We start from the raw sequence: 17,541 nt of genomic DNA on the forward strand, positions 1-17,541 counted from the left end.
TAATTTAATTTGGGATATTACTAATAGTAGTAAAATAAATTACTATAATATAAATACATAATACAATACACTAGAGCAAAATTCCTCGTAAGTTGTTGTTAGTAGAAATTTTGAAAAAAGTTAAGCATAAATTCACAATATTTTTTTATGAGCGTTTGAATTTAGAATTTTGACAAAATTCATTAACATCATGGAAATTATTAAAATATTTTGAGTTGGAAATGTATTACAAAATTTCATTGTATATTGAAGATTTTAAAATTTAATACAAGATTCCTTATAACTTATAAGTTTGTCACCTTTATCAAAAGCAAAATTCTACCGAAAAGTCATAAACAAGTTTTATGAGCATTTGAAGTAAAGGATTTTCACTCGATTTCTTTATTTTGTTGTAATTCAAAAACGAATAACTATAGACACTTGAAATTTACATCAAATATTCATTTCATCAATGCATATCCTTGATAAAATTTTCAAAATATTTTTACTCGTTTTGAGCTGCTACGGACATTTTTCAATTTTCAATTTTTTTGGTTTTTTTTTTCTATGAATATCAATACAATTTTATTTTTTGGGTCCAAAAACGTGAAAATTTAATACAAAGCTCTTCATATATTGTTACAATACCAGTTGAAAAACATTAAAAATACATTGACATGTTTTTGTTTTATAATCATTTAAAGATGAAATTTTGACAAAATTTCTCAAATTGAAAATTGAAAAATGATTTTGTAGTTAAAAATGTATTAAATATTTAACTTTAATAACTAAGGATTGAAAATTTAAAACAGGTTTCCACGAAAGTAATTACTTATGTAACCAAAAACTCTAAAAATAAACATAAACACTGCTTTTTTATAGTTATTTTAAGTTCAAATTTAGACAAAATTTCATAATAACACAAAAAATAACGATTTTAGTCATTTTGTTGAATTCGGTTCCAAAACAGCCCAATTTTACATAAATATACATAATATTAGTCCAGCATCATTGATAATTTAAGAATAATATTAATTCAACTTACCGGATACCTTATTAATAATGAGTAGTAACAATATAAAATATCCTAGACTGATGACACTTACCCCCTTTTTTTTAATTGCTGAGTGAAATAAAAACTTCGAGCTATATTCGTACATATACAATATACATAGTAATATACAATATACTTATAATAGTAGTTTAATACTTTCTATATTCTATAACACAAATTGGTCAAGTGAACGTGGTAACTGGGGTAATCTAGTGGGACATGTGGTTCTTTGGCCCCACAATAATAGTTTTAGCCTCCCACCCCCTTTGTAACTTGACTTTTAAATGATAATTGATAATATTTTTTAAGTTTTCGCTTCTAAAATAATAAATTTGTGTAACCTAAATTTATAAAATATATGAAATGTGCTTACTGTGTAGGATAAAAAATATGATATGCCTACCTATATATTTTTTAGTGTTTACAATTGATTTTTGAGAATTATTTTTTATGATCATGCAACTTTTCCCTCTGTTGACCCTATATCTAATTTTCAAACTTTCTCAGGACTCCCTGTGACTGCTGACCTCAACGTTTATTTTGAACTTTGATTTCTAAGACTTTAGTACCCATAACTAGGTAGGTACTAAATCCTAGTTAAGCCCATGGAACCGCGATGTGCTTGAAATCTTTTACTATTGTTTAGTGTTTTGGAAACTCATCACTCATTATCATTGATTAATAGTTCAATAATTAAATTATAAAACAAGCAGGCCATTGCCGCGGTTCGCGAGAGGGCTATAACTTATAATATATATAAACACAAAACATGCACACGTAGTTATAGGTACGTAAATTCATGTATAAATAAGTAGGTTAACACTTACCGACTGTATTCGATAACTTTTGAAATGCGTTCTTTGTAAATAGGATACCACCGACTGGCAAATGGCAATAATAATATTTCAGACGACAGCTATAGTGTTGTATTCGGAGATTTTATATTTAGCCGTATCTACAAACGGCACGACAGCTGCAGCGGTAGTAGGTAAATTTGTTTATTTGCCATTTTTCTTTTTTATAATGTACGTGACGACGACCAGACCAACGCTGCTACAATTAAATGATTCATTTATTATTATTATTTCTAGAATAAAACATTGCGGTGGAACACAGAGCGCGCGTGTTTTGAAGACACCAAAGGGGCCACTAATCAGTATTATATTATTATTATAAACGTATTTAGTTAGTAGGTAGGTACGTTATAAACACAGAATTCCATTTAAGGGGTTTTGCAAGCGGTGATTATTGCTGTCCACATCTATGATACATGCAATATAATAATTTAATTTTATATGATATTATTACATAGGAATTTGAAAGTACCGATCTATTTATATGATGATGCGATAAGATTATAAGATTTCTGGAAACGTTTCACCGTTCGAGTTCTGAAATTTGAATTATCCGCTTCTCACAATCAATTATAATCGGTACATCACACTCAATATTATTTTACAATTTCCAATTCACTTTGGAGTGACTTCCATACAAAAAAAATCGAAAATTTAGGTATTATGCCGATCTCAAGTATACATTTAAAATTTATTTTCACAATATCTTCATAGCATCATCTTTCGATCTGATGGAAATATATGTCAAGACCATAATAATAATAATACAATTTACGTCGACGTTTGACGCGTTCAAGTCTAAGGTCAATTCCAAGGAGGTGGAGCAGAGGATAAATACTGTATTTGCTCAAAACTCTTGAAAAATGTACTCATATTGACAGGATATGTATGAAACATCACTGTACGGGGGAATCGCCAATGTACTACAGGGACGCGCTTGGTACGGACATTGATCAAAAACAATTATTCAGTTTGGCAGTGGTAAACGTGGAGTACATTTTAGGAGGGTAGTCAAAATAAAAACATATTTTTCCCATTCTGTCTAAAAATAACGTGGTGTACGTGTATGAGGTGACACCCTTTTTAAATGCACGCCGAAAAATAATGTTTCGATACTTATACATTTGAACTTATAACAAGAGGTCATGACGACATCTTTGTAGTTTGCTACCAGTCTACCACTATAAAATATCGAGGGGGTAACTGCAGCCCTCACCATGTACGACTAACTGACTTTTGTGAGCCCTATACATGTGAATGAAAGTATACATTTTTGCAAGATATGGTACCTATAATCATATACGTAATTAGAAGGGGAAGGCGAAGCCCCATTTTTTTAATTATATTTTAGTTCAAGATATCAATCATCATGGTCTGTGCTGCAGATACAATTCAAGCCTCCCCATCAGAAAAATTTCGCTGGTTGCGCCTATGGGTATAATTATATTATACATTTAAACCTATCCAAAATGGGACCTTACATTATATTCTTAAATTATTTTATACTTTAAAATCATAGTACATTATACTAATAACTTACACACAAAAGTATGATATATAATGTAGATAATTATATTCGATTAGGTATATAGGTACAACGCACCATGGTGTTGTATTTTAACGAATGTACAAACACTGTCATTATATGATTGCAGTCGATAAAGAATTTTTTTGAGCATAAATAGAGTATAATATGTAAAAAAAAGACAAATCACAAAATAATAAAAATAAAAATAATAATGATACAAACAAAAATAACTATCACATTGTATATCTAGTTTTACTATTAATTTAACTAAATAGTAAATAGGTAGGTACTGTAAATTAAAAATCGCAGGATGCTAGAATGTTGTAGATTAAGAATCGAAATATTGTGCCAAAAAACAAACACATTAATAATTGTTGTTTCTTTTAAATTTGTGTTGCCACATTTATATGCAATGACAAGAGTGTAGATTAAATCACTTGTCATTGTGGTGTTATCCAATTAATAATTTACAAAATGGATTTAATATAAAATGTATTATATAATAATTCAATTGGATAGGCCACGTTATTAATTGAAAAGTAATTTAGCATGCAGACTTATGTCTGTTTAGATGAAATATTTATGTTGAACTCTTAATAGTTTAACATTTAATGAAGCGTAGTTAAATAGTGAATTGTCCAATAATTATAAATACACTGCGATTTAAAATAACAAATGTTTGAATCTATTAAAGTGGGTCCTTTAATGTGATCACATTGGTGTTTTGATAGATGTAATTTTCATGTATATTCTAGTTTAATCGATAAGAAAATTATGTTGTTTGGGATTAAGTTTTCCACACTCATATAATATGATTGTTTTGTTATTATCTGGTGACCACAATAAAACATCCACCATATTAGCTTACAAGTGTTAAAATACTTGTCAATAGTCATGATTACAAAAAATATAGTGAAATAGTTTATCAACTGTGATATTTTATTTTTGATATTAGATAGATTTTTAGATATTATGATTTAAATTTAAATTTATTTGGAAGTAAATATAGGACATAATGTATCAATACTTTAATTGTTCCAACATATTCTTGTAAAATATAACAAAATGTACTTGGTGTGGATAAGTAAAAAAATGTAACTTACAATTTCTAAACAATCATCACAGTTGATGTACTCTTAACTAGGAGATTCTAAGAAGTTTAAAGTTAGGGACATTTCAAAATTGTCTGCATAGTAATTTCTATACGAATAATTTGCGAATAACATAATATGGTGTTTTATAAAAGATTTATGTCAAATTAAAACTTTTATCAATTAAAAAGAGGTATGTAGTATGAATATTAATATCCAGTTATTTTGGGTAGCTCTAAATAGTAAGAAGTATACATAACTATTTAAAAATAGACCTAGGGCAATGTTGTATGAATTTGTTAGTCATTAATAAACATTTTAAACAAACACGAGAGTATCAATATAAATACTAAGATCAGAAATAAACAGACATGTTTAAACACATTGTTGATTGGACTATTGGTAGTATGTTGTAAAATAAGCAAATGTCACTTGAAACAATAATAACTTTTTATAATATTTATAGTGCACAAGCCCTAGGTCCATAGTTGTCAATGTCAAATATAGACACATTTAAAATAATTTACTTAACCTAAATAAAGATTTAATCATACAATAATACAAAAAATAAAATAAAATATAAAATGGTATAACTGAACAAATTCAGAAAAAACGGTAGAGTAAAGCAGTATATAATTCAGTGTTAAACATCCTGAATAACAGGTGTATTTTTCTCATCTTCTAGATCTTGAGTTGTAGTTAAGTTACTCCACCAATTGGTTACAGCACCTCTAGCTTGTGAAATAGCACCTCCTATTTCAAATAATTACTATGTTATTATTACAAAATCCATGATGATTAATATTATTATTAATTACACATACCAACAACTTTACCCGTGGATGCAACTGCTCTACTTGTATTTTGGACTGCTTGGTTTAACTTTCGACCACTTCTACTGCTCTGCATTGTACTATTAACATAATATAGCATGACTTGCTTTAAGTATAATTTTTTTAGTTAGTTAGCTTGTGGAATTGCAGATAGTATATAGTTTTTCTAGCAGCCAAAAAATTAAGTAAATTATATTTTCTATAGTTAAATTATGATACAAATTGTAAGCATAATAAATGTTATTGTTTGGAATAAATTCTAAAAAAAAATAAGCTGTTTAATGATGTTTAATTATGGTCCAACCCAAAGATGAGGGCCAAATGTGGCACTCCAGGACTTTTTTTTTGGCCCTCCTTAGAACACATATATTTAATAATTTTAGTGTATTAAGTGTGATAAATTAAAAAAACTAAGGCGGCGCACGGCGCCAGTACTAATCTATTTGTATTCTATTTTTTTTATATATATTATGATAACTTGTGTATTATATTATTTTATTATAATATTTTTTCTTTTGGAGGCCCCTTTAGTATTTATTAGCGTGTAAATTGGCCTTCAAACAACAAAAGGTTGGACCATTCTGTTTTAATACTTTGCATTGACTTATTGCCTGATAATAAGTATCTTTTTATTTAATATTTGCTCACTTGTATCCAATATAATGAGGTTGTCTACTATGATATATTATTTATAGTCCCACACACCACCACCAATACTTTCTATTGATTATAAGCCTATTGCATGTCACATAATATTGAAGCTTATGTATATATGGGATATCACATCAGATAATTTCATATTTCCTTTAATAATCTCTATACTCCGGTCGGAATAAGAACGTACCCGGGCGGCGGACCATAACAGGTTTGTAGAGCGCCGGTTGGCTCTAATTGGCTGAAAAAATTTGGCTAAACGACGTGGCGATGGGGGGAACCGGTTGCCGCCTGCGCGATGAGGTACGTTCTTATTCCGCCTGGAGTACATTTACAGCTTATTTATCTTATTCTCTGTTGTCCTCCAACCTAACCCTCTACTATCCAAATTAAAAATTTAGTAATGCATACAGGCAGTCTGCTTGGCAAACATTTGTAAAATTATTACCAGTTAGAAAAATCTTCATGAATTATTAATATAGAGCTATTTTGAAAACATTAAAAATAAATAATAATTTAACTGCTATTATTATAATTTCATTTATCAAATAAGAACATGTACTCAGTTAGTTAGTTAGTTAGTTAAACAGGATGATTTATTTAAAAAAAGATCACTTATTATTTCAAAAACTATCAACATTTTGAAATCTTTTTACTTATATAATTTTGAGTTGTTACAAGCCTATAATTTAAAACAATTACCTATATTTTTATTATTTTTTAATGTTTTTTTATTGCTGCTTAAGACTTATTTTTTCATTTCATATTCCTAACTCGATATTAAATTTTGTAAGCTGTACCATTTCAATAAAATAAATAATATTTTAAATTCATAGTTAATTAATACAAGTATTTTAAGCTTAAATGAGTATAGTACTGGAATCACTACACTCACAATTATATCCTTGTGAAACTCTACTTAAAATACTTCAAAAAATATTTTGCTTTGGGATAAGAAATTAAAAATACACATTGTCCTAGTCATTCAATGCATAGTAAAAAAAAAAAACTTAAAAAAAAAGATAAATATAGTAAAAATGTATTTTGCCACAACTCAAATTTATATAACATTTTTTTCTCAAAATGCTTAGTTTTGGAATCAATAATGAATATTTTTCTATAAAGAATAAATCAATACACCTATATCTAAACATTTAATTTTCAATAAGAAATGTACATACTGTGATATTCTTAGTTTCATATCGGCTACAGACAACTGACCAGCAAATGGATGACAAGGTTCAAGTGCCATAATTGCTTGGTGCTCTTGGCTTAACCAAATTTGGTAATTTTTTGTTTGTTGCCAGGCGGATATGAAAGTTGGATTAAAGTGATTTAATTCAGGTGCTCCTTCTATTATAATTAAAATAAATAAATTGTATATTATAAGTTACAATACGGTACATATAAATTACTTCAAAACTAGCTATTAGAAAACAAGAATACAATAATTAAGTATAAAAATGCTACTGACCACTTAATAGTGAAGTTCTTAATAATGATAACAGATAAGCCTTAAATTGTGCTCTAATCCATTCATCTCCACCTTCCCATCCTACTCCATCCAAAAATACGTCTTCTTTATCTGGTTGGACAACATGTCTAACAAGATAATCAGCAAAACGAAGGTCTTCTGTAGTTAAATGTAAATGTCTTTTAAGCTCAATATTTTCTATTTCTACTTTTCCTTCATCAATCTAAAATAAATATGTTTTATGGATATATATTATATGTTATTAGTCAACTCAAATAATAAAACACTTTACCTCAACGATAACATCAGCTAAATTCTTCTTTTGTTTGAACAATATATTTGATGCTCCGATTACATAACCTCGAACATTTGGATCTGTTAAAATATCCATGTATGACAGACAAGAATATGGTTGACATAAATTACCCTAAAACATTTAATTATTTTAAATAATTTTTTTTCATGGAAAATATTAAATTATGCAAACGAACATTATCAAAAATAGACATAGGAACTCCACAATCTTCAGAATTGATTTGGGCGATACTAATCATATTATACTGCATAGCAGCTTCATCCAACGAATCAATACTAGGATCTCTAGGAATGTTTGAAACAAAGGTATTGTTAGGAACTATGTCTTCATCAATAACTTCATTTGATTTTTGACTAACTATACTGTGATCATTATCTTCTGTTTCCGTGCTTATATTCGAAACAATAACTTCATGTTTGTTTTCAGTTGAGGGTCGGATATCACTACTAAGACTAAGAAAAATCATATATTTAATTGTCAGTTGTATGCGTGATAATAAAATTTAGTTACTTGATATTAGCAGATTTATTGAGCCCATTTTCAATAAGTCCAGGGTGAAGAGATAATAAGGTCAATATTGTAGAACATAGTGGACGAACTGGAGAGTAGAAAAATAGTACTTTGTTTTCTAACAACATCAATTTAAATAACAGCAATACTTTATGTCTAAACCTTGTCACAAGTTCAACTGCAGATAGACCTATAAAAAATGATAATCTGTAGTGATAAATGATTTTTAAAAGGCAACAAACAAATACAAACCAACAAAAAGATGAGGACTGGTGCTAATATTGTCTATACTAGACAAACAGGCATTGAGGTGGTGATAAGTGTCATGTAACAGTGATATTTTACTAAAATCACCTTCTTCAAAATATGCATGTGTAATTAGAGACATCTTAACTTGAATATGCCCATATAACGGTAATGTACTAAGTACACATACTGATTTTTGGATTGTACTTCTAGTCATATCAGGAGTTCGGTTAATAATTTTCTTTAAAAATAAAAATATTTTAAGCTACTCAATAGTCAAAATTGTTTAGTCATTTACTTCTAATGGTATTTGTCTGTAACATGAAATCCCATAAATTGTTTCATTCGGATCTTGTTGACTAGGTAAATGGAAGTATGCAGTGTCTTCATCAAAGTTGTGTGATCCATCGGGTAATGCTAAATACGGCAAATGTTTCCAAGCAGCTGGACATTCGGCAGAAACACCAGTGGTGTCTTCAATAAATGGTGGATAAGCATATTCTACCTAAACATAAAAATAAACTAGGTATTAACTAAACAGTATTTTTGAACAAATTTTACAATTATTTTTCTATCAAAAAATTACGTTTATTTGTTAAACCTATACATACATTATATATATTGAATAACCCAAATTAATTTGAGATGAGAAATTATTTAATTTTGGCAGATGCCAACATTTTTTAAGATTAATTAAGTTGCTCATAAGAAAATATTAACAATATTATGACATGGTACAAATTTAATCCAAAAAACACTCGCCACACATTATACTTATTTAGCTGTATATATAATATTGTTTAGTGAAAACAGTATAAGGATAAATCTTTTCGGCACTGCAACATTCGAATTGTATGTCAAAATTAATTGGGACATACTGTTGACAAACGTATGAAATAAAACCATTAAACAAGTGGATAGTGTTTGAAACATACCTGACATCCTTTTTTATGATGGAACCCAACCACTAAAACGTGTAGAATTGGATTTTCTGTCATGACGATAAATGTGGTACAATACTATTAGCAGTTTGAACGTGTAAACATATCGACCACCGTGTATGCATACGACGTACTCATTTGATTAATTTATTTACAACTGTTTGGAAGGAATCATCATTTTTCGACGGACATTCCTATCGATTATCGTTGTGGTTTATGTGTACTATTTTACTTTTATTTTGACAGAGACGTAATAACGATGGCAGTATGGTCGTCACCAACGTGAGTAACGTCTGTTCTAACTCAAAGCGGACCAACCGACAACACGTAGAAAAATATGTTTTCATAAAACTGCGAACTCTTGTAGTTATGTGTTTAGTCGTCGATCGATGATAACAATTATTATTACTATTATTATTATTATTATTGTCGCTGAATGTGTGAAATGTTATTATCGATTTGATAAGAGCGCATTGATAACAAAAGAAAAAACTGTGCGTTCTGCCACAGAACAATTCACGTAGTAAATACAATGTGGGTTTCCGCGCATGCGTTTCCCGCCGTTGAAGCGCGTAGATGGTGAAGGAGAATCATGGTGATTTGAGTCCAATTACTAATCAGGCCTTAAAGTGGCAAACAATGGAAAAAGGTATTGTGATGTCTTGAATCTTTTGAGCGTCCCATGCGTGTACTTTTAATATTATTACATTGTCGCAACCACAGCGTTCTTTGCCACCTACGCTGGCTACTATTTATCTTTCAATACTAGTATACAGCCTTAATATTCGTATAATCGTATCCCATATTATAAATTAAAATGTACATGTAAATCTCTTGTGTTTTCCACCAATTAACACTAGCATCGGTACGTTTGTCCACAATTTAAACTGTATAATGATGACTTATACCACGAAATATTTAATGTTAGTGAAAACTGTAAAAAGCATGTTTAAAAATATTTTTTTAAGTAAACATAATAGAAACAATAATCATATTTTCTTTAGGACTATTACTTATTTACTTTATGCTTCATAAAAGTCGGTACTTTTAGCTTATTATAATTTCCTAATTGAAAATAATTATACAAAGAAGAATTTATTAACCATCAATCCATCATAAATGGTTTTAATATTATGGTGGTGCTGATTTGAAAACAAAGGGTGCTGAGCACACCGCACCCAACTACCCAAGTCCCTCCAAATTTTTCCTCTGCGAGTATCTATAACTCGTGATATACGAATATATTATATCAATTTAATATGATGATGTATATGATGTAGGTATATATAAAACAGTTTGGTCCTACACATTGCCGGTATATCATATATGTGCAAGAAATAGTGCGGTGCACTCCTAAATCTGCCTGCTGCTGCTACTGTATAATGCCTTTCGGACGCGGCGTACAATTAAAAGGTATGACGCGGAAACGCGTTGTTATATATAAAACATATTTATTTGTTTTACTGCAGGGTACAAACAACGAAAAGCTTACTACTATTTGTAGTTTATACTTGCGCCGCCAGCGAGTGTAAGACCGGACACGACGCGCGGTCGTCTACACACGTATGATACACACACTACCACGCACACGACATAATATATAAGTATTATAAGGTATACCACGCGATAATGGCCGTAAAGTCGGTATCTATGTGCCTCCGGAGATTCAGCAGCGAGTACGATACTTACTTATTTATGTCTTCGTACACTCCTCCCCCAGGAAGACGACGATTTTCAACGCGATATTTAATATGTGTTGGTTGAACATTTAAAATAACCCGAATCATCGCGAATAGTTTGGGTAGGTATAATGTATATAATATGATATTGCAGCAGCATGCGAAAGGACGTCCCAGGGTAGTAATTTAGACGTGTGCTAGGGGAGAGGGCGGGGATCGATTTGAAAAACCACTCATACTACCCACAACATATTATGATGCGTGCATGGCGCATACCTAGATTATTATACATAATTATAACTCGAAAAAAAATAAGCATTGGTATAATAAAGTAATTTGAAATCTTATGATCTTAAAATATACAACTCGGCAGCAAGGGCCATTAGTTAAGAGCCTTCATTACCATTTACAATTATTGTGGAGCTTTCATAATGCTACATTAATTTAATATTTACAATTATATTTTGTCTATAATAGGTTGGTTAGTTTTAAACATTTAAGAATTGTCATGTTTCGATCAGGATTTAATCCAATGATTTCATTGAGAGTTTCAGTCAGAATGAGATTTGTTCGTTCCTGTTCGTACAGATGATATTCTGATATGATGTGTTTGACTGTGATCTGTGTGCCGCTTGCATCGAAGGTGGGAGGTTCATCTTTTGACATGAGAAATCCGTGGGTTATTATAATGTTTCCAAATGTATAGTTTGTTTAACACTTATATGGAATTTACCACAGGTTATTGAATACAAGGAAAAACCATATAGGCGCGTACAGGCATTCGTGGCAGGAGAGGAAATGCCACAGAAAAACATTGAGGAATTGAACTGTGTTGTAATTTTGTGAAGGATTAGCCACTAAAAATCCTCGAAAACCCTAGCTATAAGTTCAATATTATTGATTCAAAAAAAAAAAAACCAATTAAAATAATATTATTAAAATTACTTTAAATTTCTTCAATAAAAAAAAAATGTTATGTAAAAAAATTACGTTGGATTGGGATTATTGTGGTGGAAATATGATGACGAGATTGGAAATATATAATCATACTTGGTAGGCGTAATAGTTTATACATTCGATGATCAATTAATGAATCCATTTTCTATTATTATCTTAAGCTAGCAAACGAAAGAAAATAATCGTGAATTATTATTAATATTATAATTATATTGATATATCATATTATATGTATAAGACATTGATAATTTAAAAAAATATCTATTTATTTGTTTATTCGACACAAAATATAAAATATAAATATGTCAAGCATGTCACATGCCTACAAATATACAATACACATGATAATATGATACATCATCGTATGCGTAACTACGTAGAGTTCTGTGATTTAACTTCGAGACAATGTTTCCCAAAATAATGTATGTGAAGCCCTGGGTGAAAATAGAGCAATTATTTATTGGTGAAAAGAGGAAACTACTTCATCATATTTGTTTAAAAAGAGGTAAGTCATTATTATAGGCCGCGAAAAGAGTTGCGCCCGCTTGAAAGACCATATCATAACTCAATTTGCTCAGTATATCGTATACGATTAAAATGTATCCAAATATATGTATATCAAATATCAATGTTAGCTGGTATTCTATTCACTAACAAAATTATCTAAATTTATTTAAAGGTTAAAAATAAACTTTACATACCATACATTTTATTTGTATAACATCATTATTTATCAAGGAAAAAGTCTCCATTATAATATTACAATGTGACCGCCGTTATAAAATAACAGTTATTTTACTCGCGCGATGATGTACTTTAAATTGTGTTATGTCGACAAGACAGAGACGATTTCCGAGTCGTGAATAGCTCGTCAAAGCGGCGTCATGATATTTTCTGTGGTTTACGTCTCCCAGAGTCAGTAATTGTATTTGGATTGAGAAATTAAGTTTAAGAAACGTTCAGTGACTTAATGGGTTTTAGTGTTTCAAGTAGGTATACAAACTCCAAATAAATAAAAACAAAATGGCGAACGGTCAGTTTCAAGCACACTAAAACTACAGGCTATGTAAATACAAAACACGTTATTAGATTTTCTCTAATGGATGAGAAAACACGTGATATATATTATTTGCTTCATATTCTGCACATACATTTCAAAGATCATTTGATAATATTTAGAATTTTGGTTTATAATCAGACTATTTACACACGAAGGAACAAATTAATTCGAAAATATTACTTTCATCAATTTAAAATGTGATTGGTCTGATTGGATCGAATATATAACTTTTATTTGAAGAATATTGTATATAGTACTTTAAAAAGGTATTATAGACAATAGATATATTTGAGTGATTGGAATTTAAAGTCTCATCATATAATTATATCTGACTTGGAACTTAAATATTTATCACTTATAATAAATTGTTCGTAAAAATTATAATATATATATAACATTCATGTTTATTTTAAATATTTATGTACAATTATGTATACAATTTCTGTTCAGTCAATTAAAAATATTAATTTTTCTACAAGTGATATTAATGATTATTACGAGTACCTATATATTTTTAATTTGATTAAAACTATACTTATGAAAAGGTAGAACACGTCTGATACTGATAAAATAGTTGATTTCAAAATATAAAACAGCAAAAAGAGAATGCTTTAAAAGGCTTTTAAATTCCAATGATAGAATGAGTATTGACAGAATGAAAGAACCAAATCGAAAAGTTATGGAAGGAGTTGAAATAGAAAGCTTTTTTTGACAAAAGGACTTAGTAGAATACCACTTTGACAAGTTTATCATTAAGAAAAGTCTCTAGAGATCTATTGAAGTTGGTTGTATATCGTAAGACATTAAGAATATAATGAGAACAAATGCACTAAGTCGGATACTTTTCTCGTAATGAATATAAATGAAATTGATTGGGATCCTGTATAGTGTATACATTATACTATTATAGGATCAACTATTTAACACTATTTTAAACAAGATAGTTATGTGGAGACATAAGACATAATATTGATCTGATTATATTAATGTTTTTGCATAAACCATATAATAATATAACATACGATTTGTTCCATATTCAATACGGATTTTAGGTACCTATAGAAGATCGATTATATTAATTAAAATAATTATTATATTTATACCATAAGTCCATAAAAAAAACAATTAAAATAGTATACAAATGATTTTTAAGAAAATATTAAAACAAGTACATAGTAGTATAGTTTGTTGATTTAGTAATTCCTAAAATAACATATATTTATTTTATCTTCGGTACTATTATAATACCTTTACAGTTTACACAATTGCAAGACAGTAAACTTGCACAGTTGTAACTAAACTAAACCGGCTTAACGCCTAAACCTAACATTATTTTTCTTTCACTTATAATTTTGTTCTTAATATCATTAATATTATAATACTGCAGTGGTATATTGGGGGTTCTCTTCACTAATTTAGTTTTTAGTTAAAATGTCGAGTCTACAAATGTACGGCGATATACGCGGATATATCTATTAGCATATTCTGTATAAAAAAAAAAACTATTAGTCATTGATTATTTTCTATTTTTAGATGGGATTTATAGTAAATAACAAGTGATTGTCAAAAAATATTAATTTGTGTTTGTCTTAATAATAAGGTTTTTGCCATTTTTGCCATTTGTATGAAAAAGGCGTATATACACGAATATTTCTAGTATTATAATATCACTGGTATACAGTGCGTAATATGACAGTTAAAGCGAATTGTGAATGAGTGAATGACTTTAGTAAAAGTACTGAAGTATAATTTCTACAATAACAATTATAAAAGGATCATACGATCATACGATCATACGTTCCTAAGGCTATAAGTGTTAGTAACCAGTGCTATATTTATTATGTGTTCTTAACTCCAAACGGCTTATAGGCAGAGCAAAATATACACTCGAATTTCAATGGCGTTCTTCCGAACTAGGTATGATCGATTAAGGTAAAGTAGCAAATCGTATACTCGAGAATAAGACGAAATCCGACGACTTCACATGATCTATAGTCTATACTGTGTATATGTGGTATGTTAGCTTTTAATTATCAACAATTATAATATAATTTATACAAGATTAATTAAATTATAAAATGTTCGACTTACTGTTATCGTTGATCATTTTGTCATTATTGTCAAAATGAGTATTCATTAATCAATTAAATATTATTTTTGTTGATTGAAAATTGAAAATTGATTTAAATTTATCCTATTTATCAAGTATTGATATTTTTAAAAACTTTTTTATGTAAGAAATGTATTTTTATTTAATATTTACCAAAAATCAGCAAATAATAAAAATGTATATTGATATTAGAAATTAAAAAACTAAAATCATCTAGTAAATGAAGTATTGAATTGTTTTGAAATACATTGTTACTTTGGTATAATTAGGGTTACAGGTTACGGGTTAGGTAATTATTATCAAGGCCACATATAGGTGTATTAGTATGTACCTATTTATCACAACAAATTTATACCACGCTTATAAGATAAAAGTGTAAAAGTGTGATTACACCGTAGTAGCCGTATACTAACTAATAAATAATAACTAATAATATTTAAAATTGATAATAATTATTAGAAGAAAAAATATATAGAGATAAATTGCGTTCGACAAAAAATAACAATAAATCTAAGAACTGATTCATTAAATATATGTGAAAATAATAAATATATATGGGTATATTTGATGGACTAAGGGTACAATTTAAGAGGAAGTAAAGTAATGATTGTTGTATCTTTATTGTGAAGTATACAGTAAAATGTCTTATTTAGACAAAACTTCAAACTTGGATCAACTTCCGATGGCTTCGTCTCGATCTCAAAGTTGGCGCCCCTGCAGCGCTATTGACGCTTAAAGGAGAATAATATGTCCTTAAACACACCGCGTGTACTCTATAATAACACAAACTGCCTACCCTTTCAGTTCAAGCGTCTCAAATTTCCCCCGAAGCTGGCGTTTGCAGTTTCGATCAACAAAGCTAGCAGAGACAAACTTCAAAACACATTGCATTTCTCGTGGGCAGCTCTCGCTATAAGTAGTGGTTTCGATGCTCGTCCCCATAGGTCAAAATATTCACAGATGTAGTATACTATAGAAACACCAGAAGCGTCAGAAGTTTGAACTATTGAGATGATTGTGTTTATTTCACAAATTATACGATCGGGGATTTATACTGACATACGCTGTTAATAAATTGTCTTAATGGGTTTCGAAGCTAAACAAAAAAAAAACTGTAGAAGATACATTTTTAAAAAACCTATACTAGTAATTTCTTTTTAAGAGCGCTAAAAATGTGTAGAAAAAAATACGAGTAGTACATTAATTATGCAGTAAGCCGCCAAGTTAGTAATTACACTCAATGAACACAGACGAACTCAATGGTTTATTTTATTATTTTGTACCTACATTCAAATGTATAAAATATAATCGCCGGACTACTATACGCCATGCTAATTATTATTAGCCCCAACCGAGGTCATCGAAGCGGGTAGAAGATATTAATCTTGTCAGTATAAAAGTATCATAATATAGTATGACATAGTACTTAGGTAAGTTTGATTTTATATGCTTTGTGATCATTAATGAATCTCTGACATTGAATCCATACAAAGCTCGCTAAAGATAAAGCGAATAACTTTACTTGGGATATTATAATATATTCAATATCTAATTTTTCTTATATTAACCTAGTATCATATATATTATTAATTTATTGCCATGGGAATAGTTGTACTCGAAACTTCGTGGAAAAATTGTGAGAATTTAGAGGAATATCCTCAATAATATAGGCTCTTTTTAAACTCTATGCGACTATGCAATAAAGCAAATAGAAAATAATTTGGTGGGGGGGGGAGTTCTAATCTCTCCTGATTGCGTCACTGACTGTATGTCTCAACTTTATTGTACAACAATAATTTGGAGTCTTAAACTCTTAACTATCGTCTATCACTGTACAGCTTTAGTGGTTCTACCCCGCGCAAAACAGTTTTTGCTATGTTGTATTTTTGTATGACGAAGACACATGGTGTTATTTTTTTTACTACGACACCCTAATTCGAATACATAAAAATGGCGACATATTTAAAAACACAATAGTTTTTGAAAAATCAACTATTATTAACCTATATCATGTAAATTGAGATTGAGTATACCTTCACAATATTGTGTTTCTTATCTGTGATTTTTACCATCACGTCATAATGCCATAATAATTTCATATATTTATCCGTCAAACACGTACAATATGACGAACTGCCAACTGGTAACACACATCATGGTAATTCGAGACACACAAGTGTAATAATTTAATGGCACTTAATATTATTTTTTACTCAGAGCTACGATGTGTCAGAACTGATCCACTATCTAGACGA

At 29.4% G+C, this 17,541-nt stretch overlaps 1 protein-coding gene across 1 annotated transcript; it reads right to left on the reverse strand.

Moving 5' to 3' along the window:
- Positions 1–4,229: 4,229 nt before the first annotated feature.
- On the reverse strand, positions 4,230–9,914 carry LOC111028261 (late secretory pathway protein AVL9 homolog). Its single transcript, XM_022306827.1, has 10 exons — positions 9,475–9,914; positions 8,838–9,044; positions 8,546–8,780; positions 8,294–8,483; positions 7,959–8,235; positions 7,760–7,894; positions 7,468–7,690; positions 7,175–7,346; positions 5,331–5,419; positions 4,230–5,259 (listed from the first exon to the last, which is right to left on the reverse strand). Exons 1-10 carry the CDS (start codon positions 9,535–9,537, stop codon positions 5,150–5,152), a joined length of 1,701 nt encoding a protein of 566 aa, XP_022162519.1. The 5' UTR covers positions 9,538–9,914; the 3' UTR covers positions 4,230–5,149.
- Positions 9,915–17,541: the final 7,627 nt, after the last annotated feature.

Source organism: Myzus persicae, unplaced genomic scaffold, assembly GCF_001856785.1.
Source record: "Myzus persicae strain clone G006 unplaced genomic scaffold, MPER_G0061.0, whole genome shotgun sequence".
Taxonomy (NCBI): Eukaryota; Metazoa; Arthropoda; class Insecta; order Hemiptera; family Aphididae; genus Myzus; species Myzus persicae.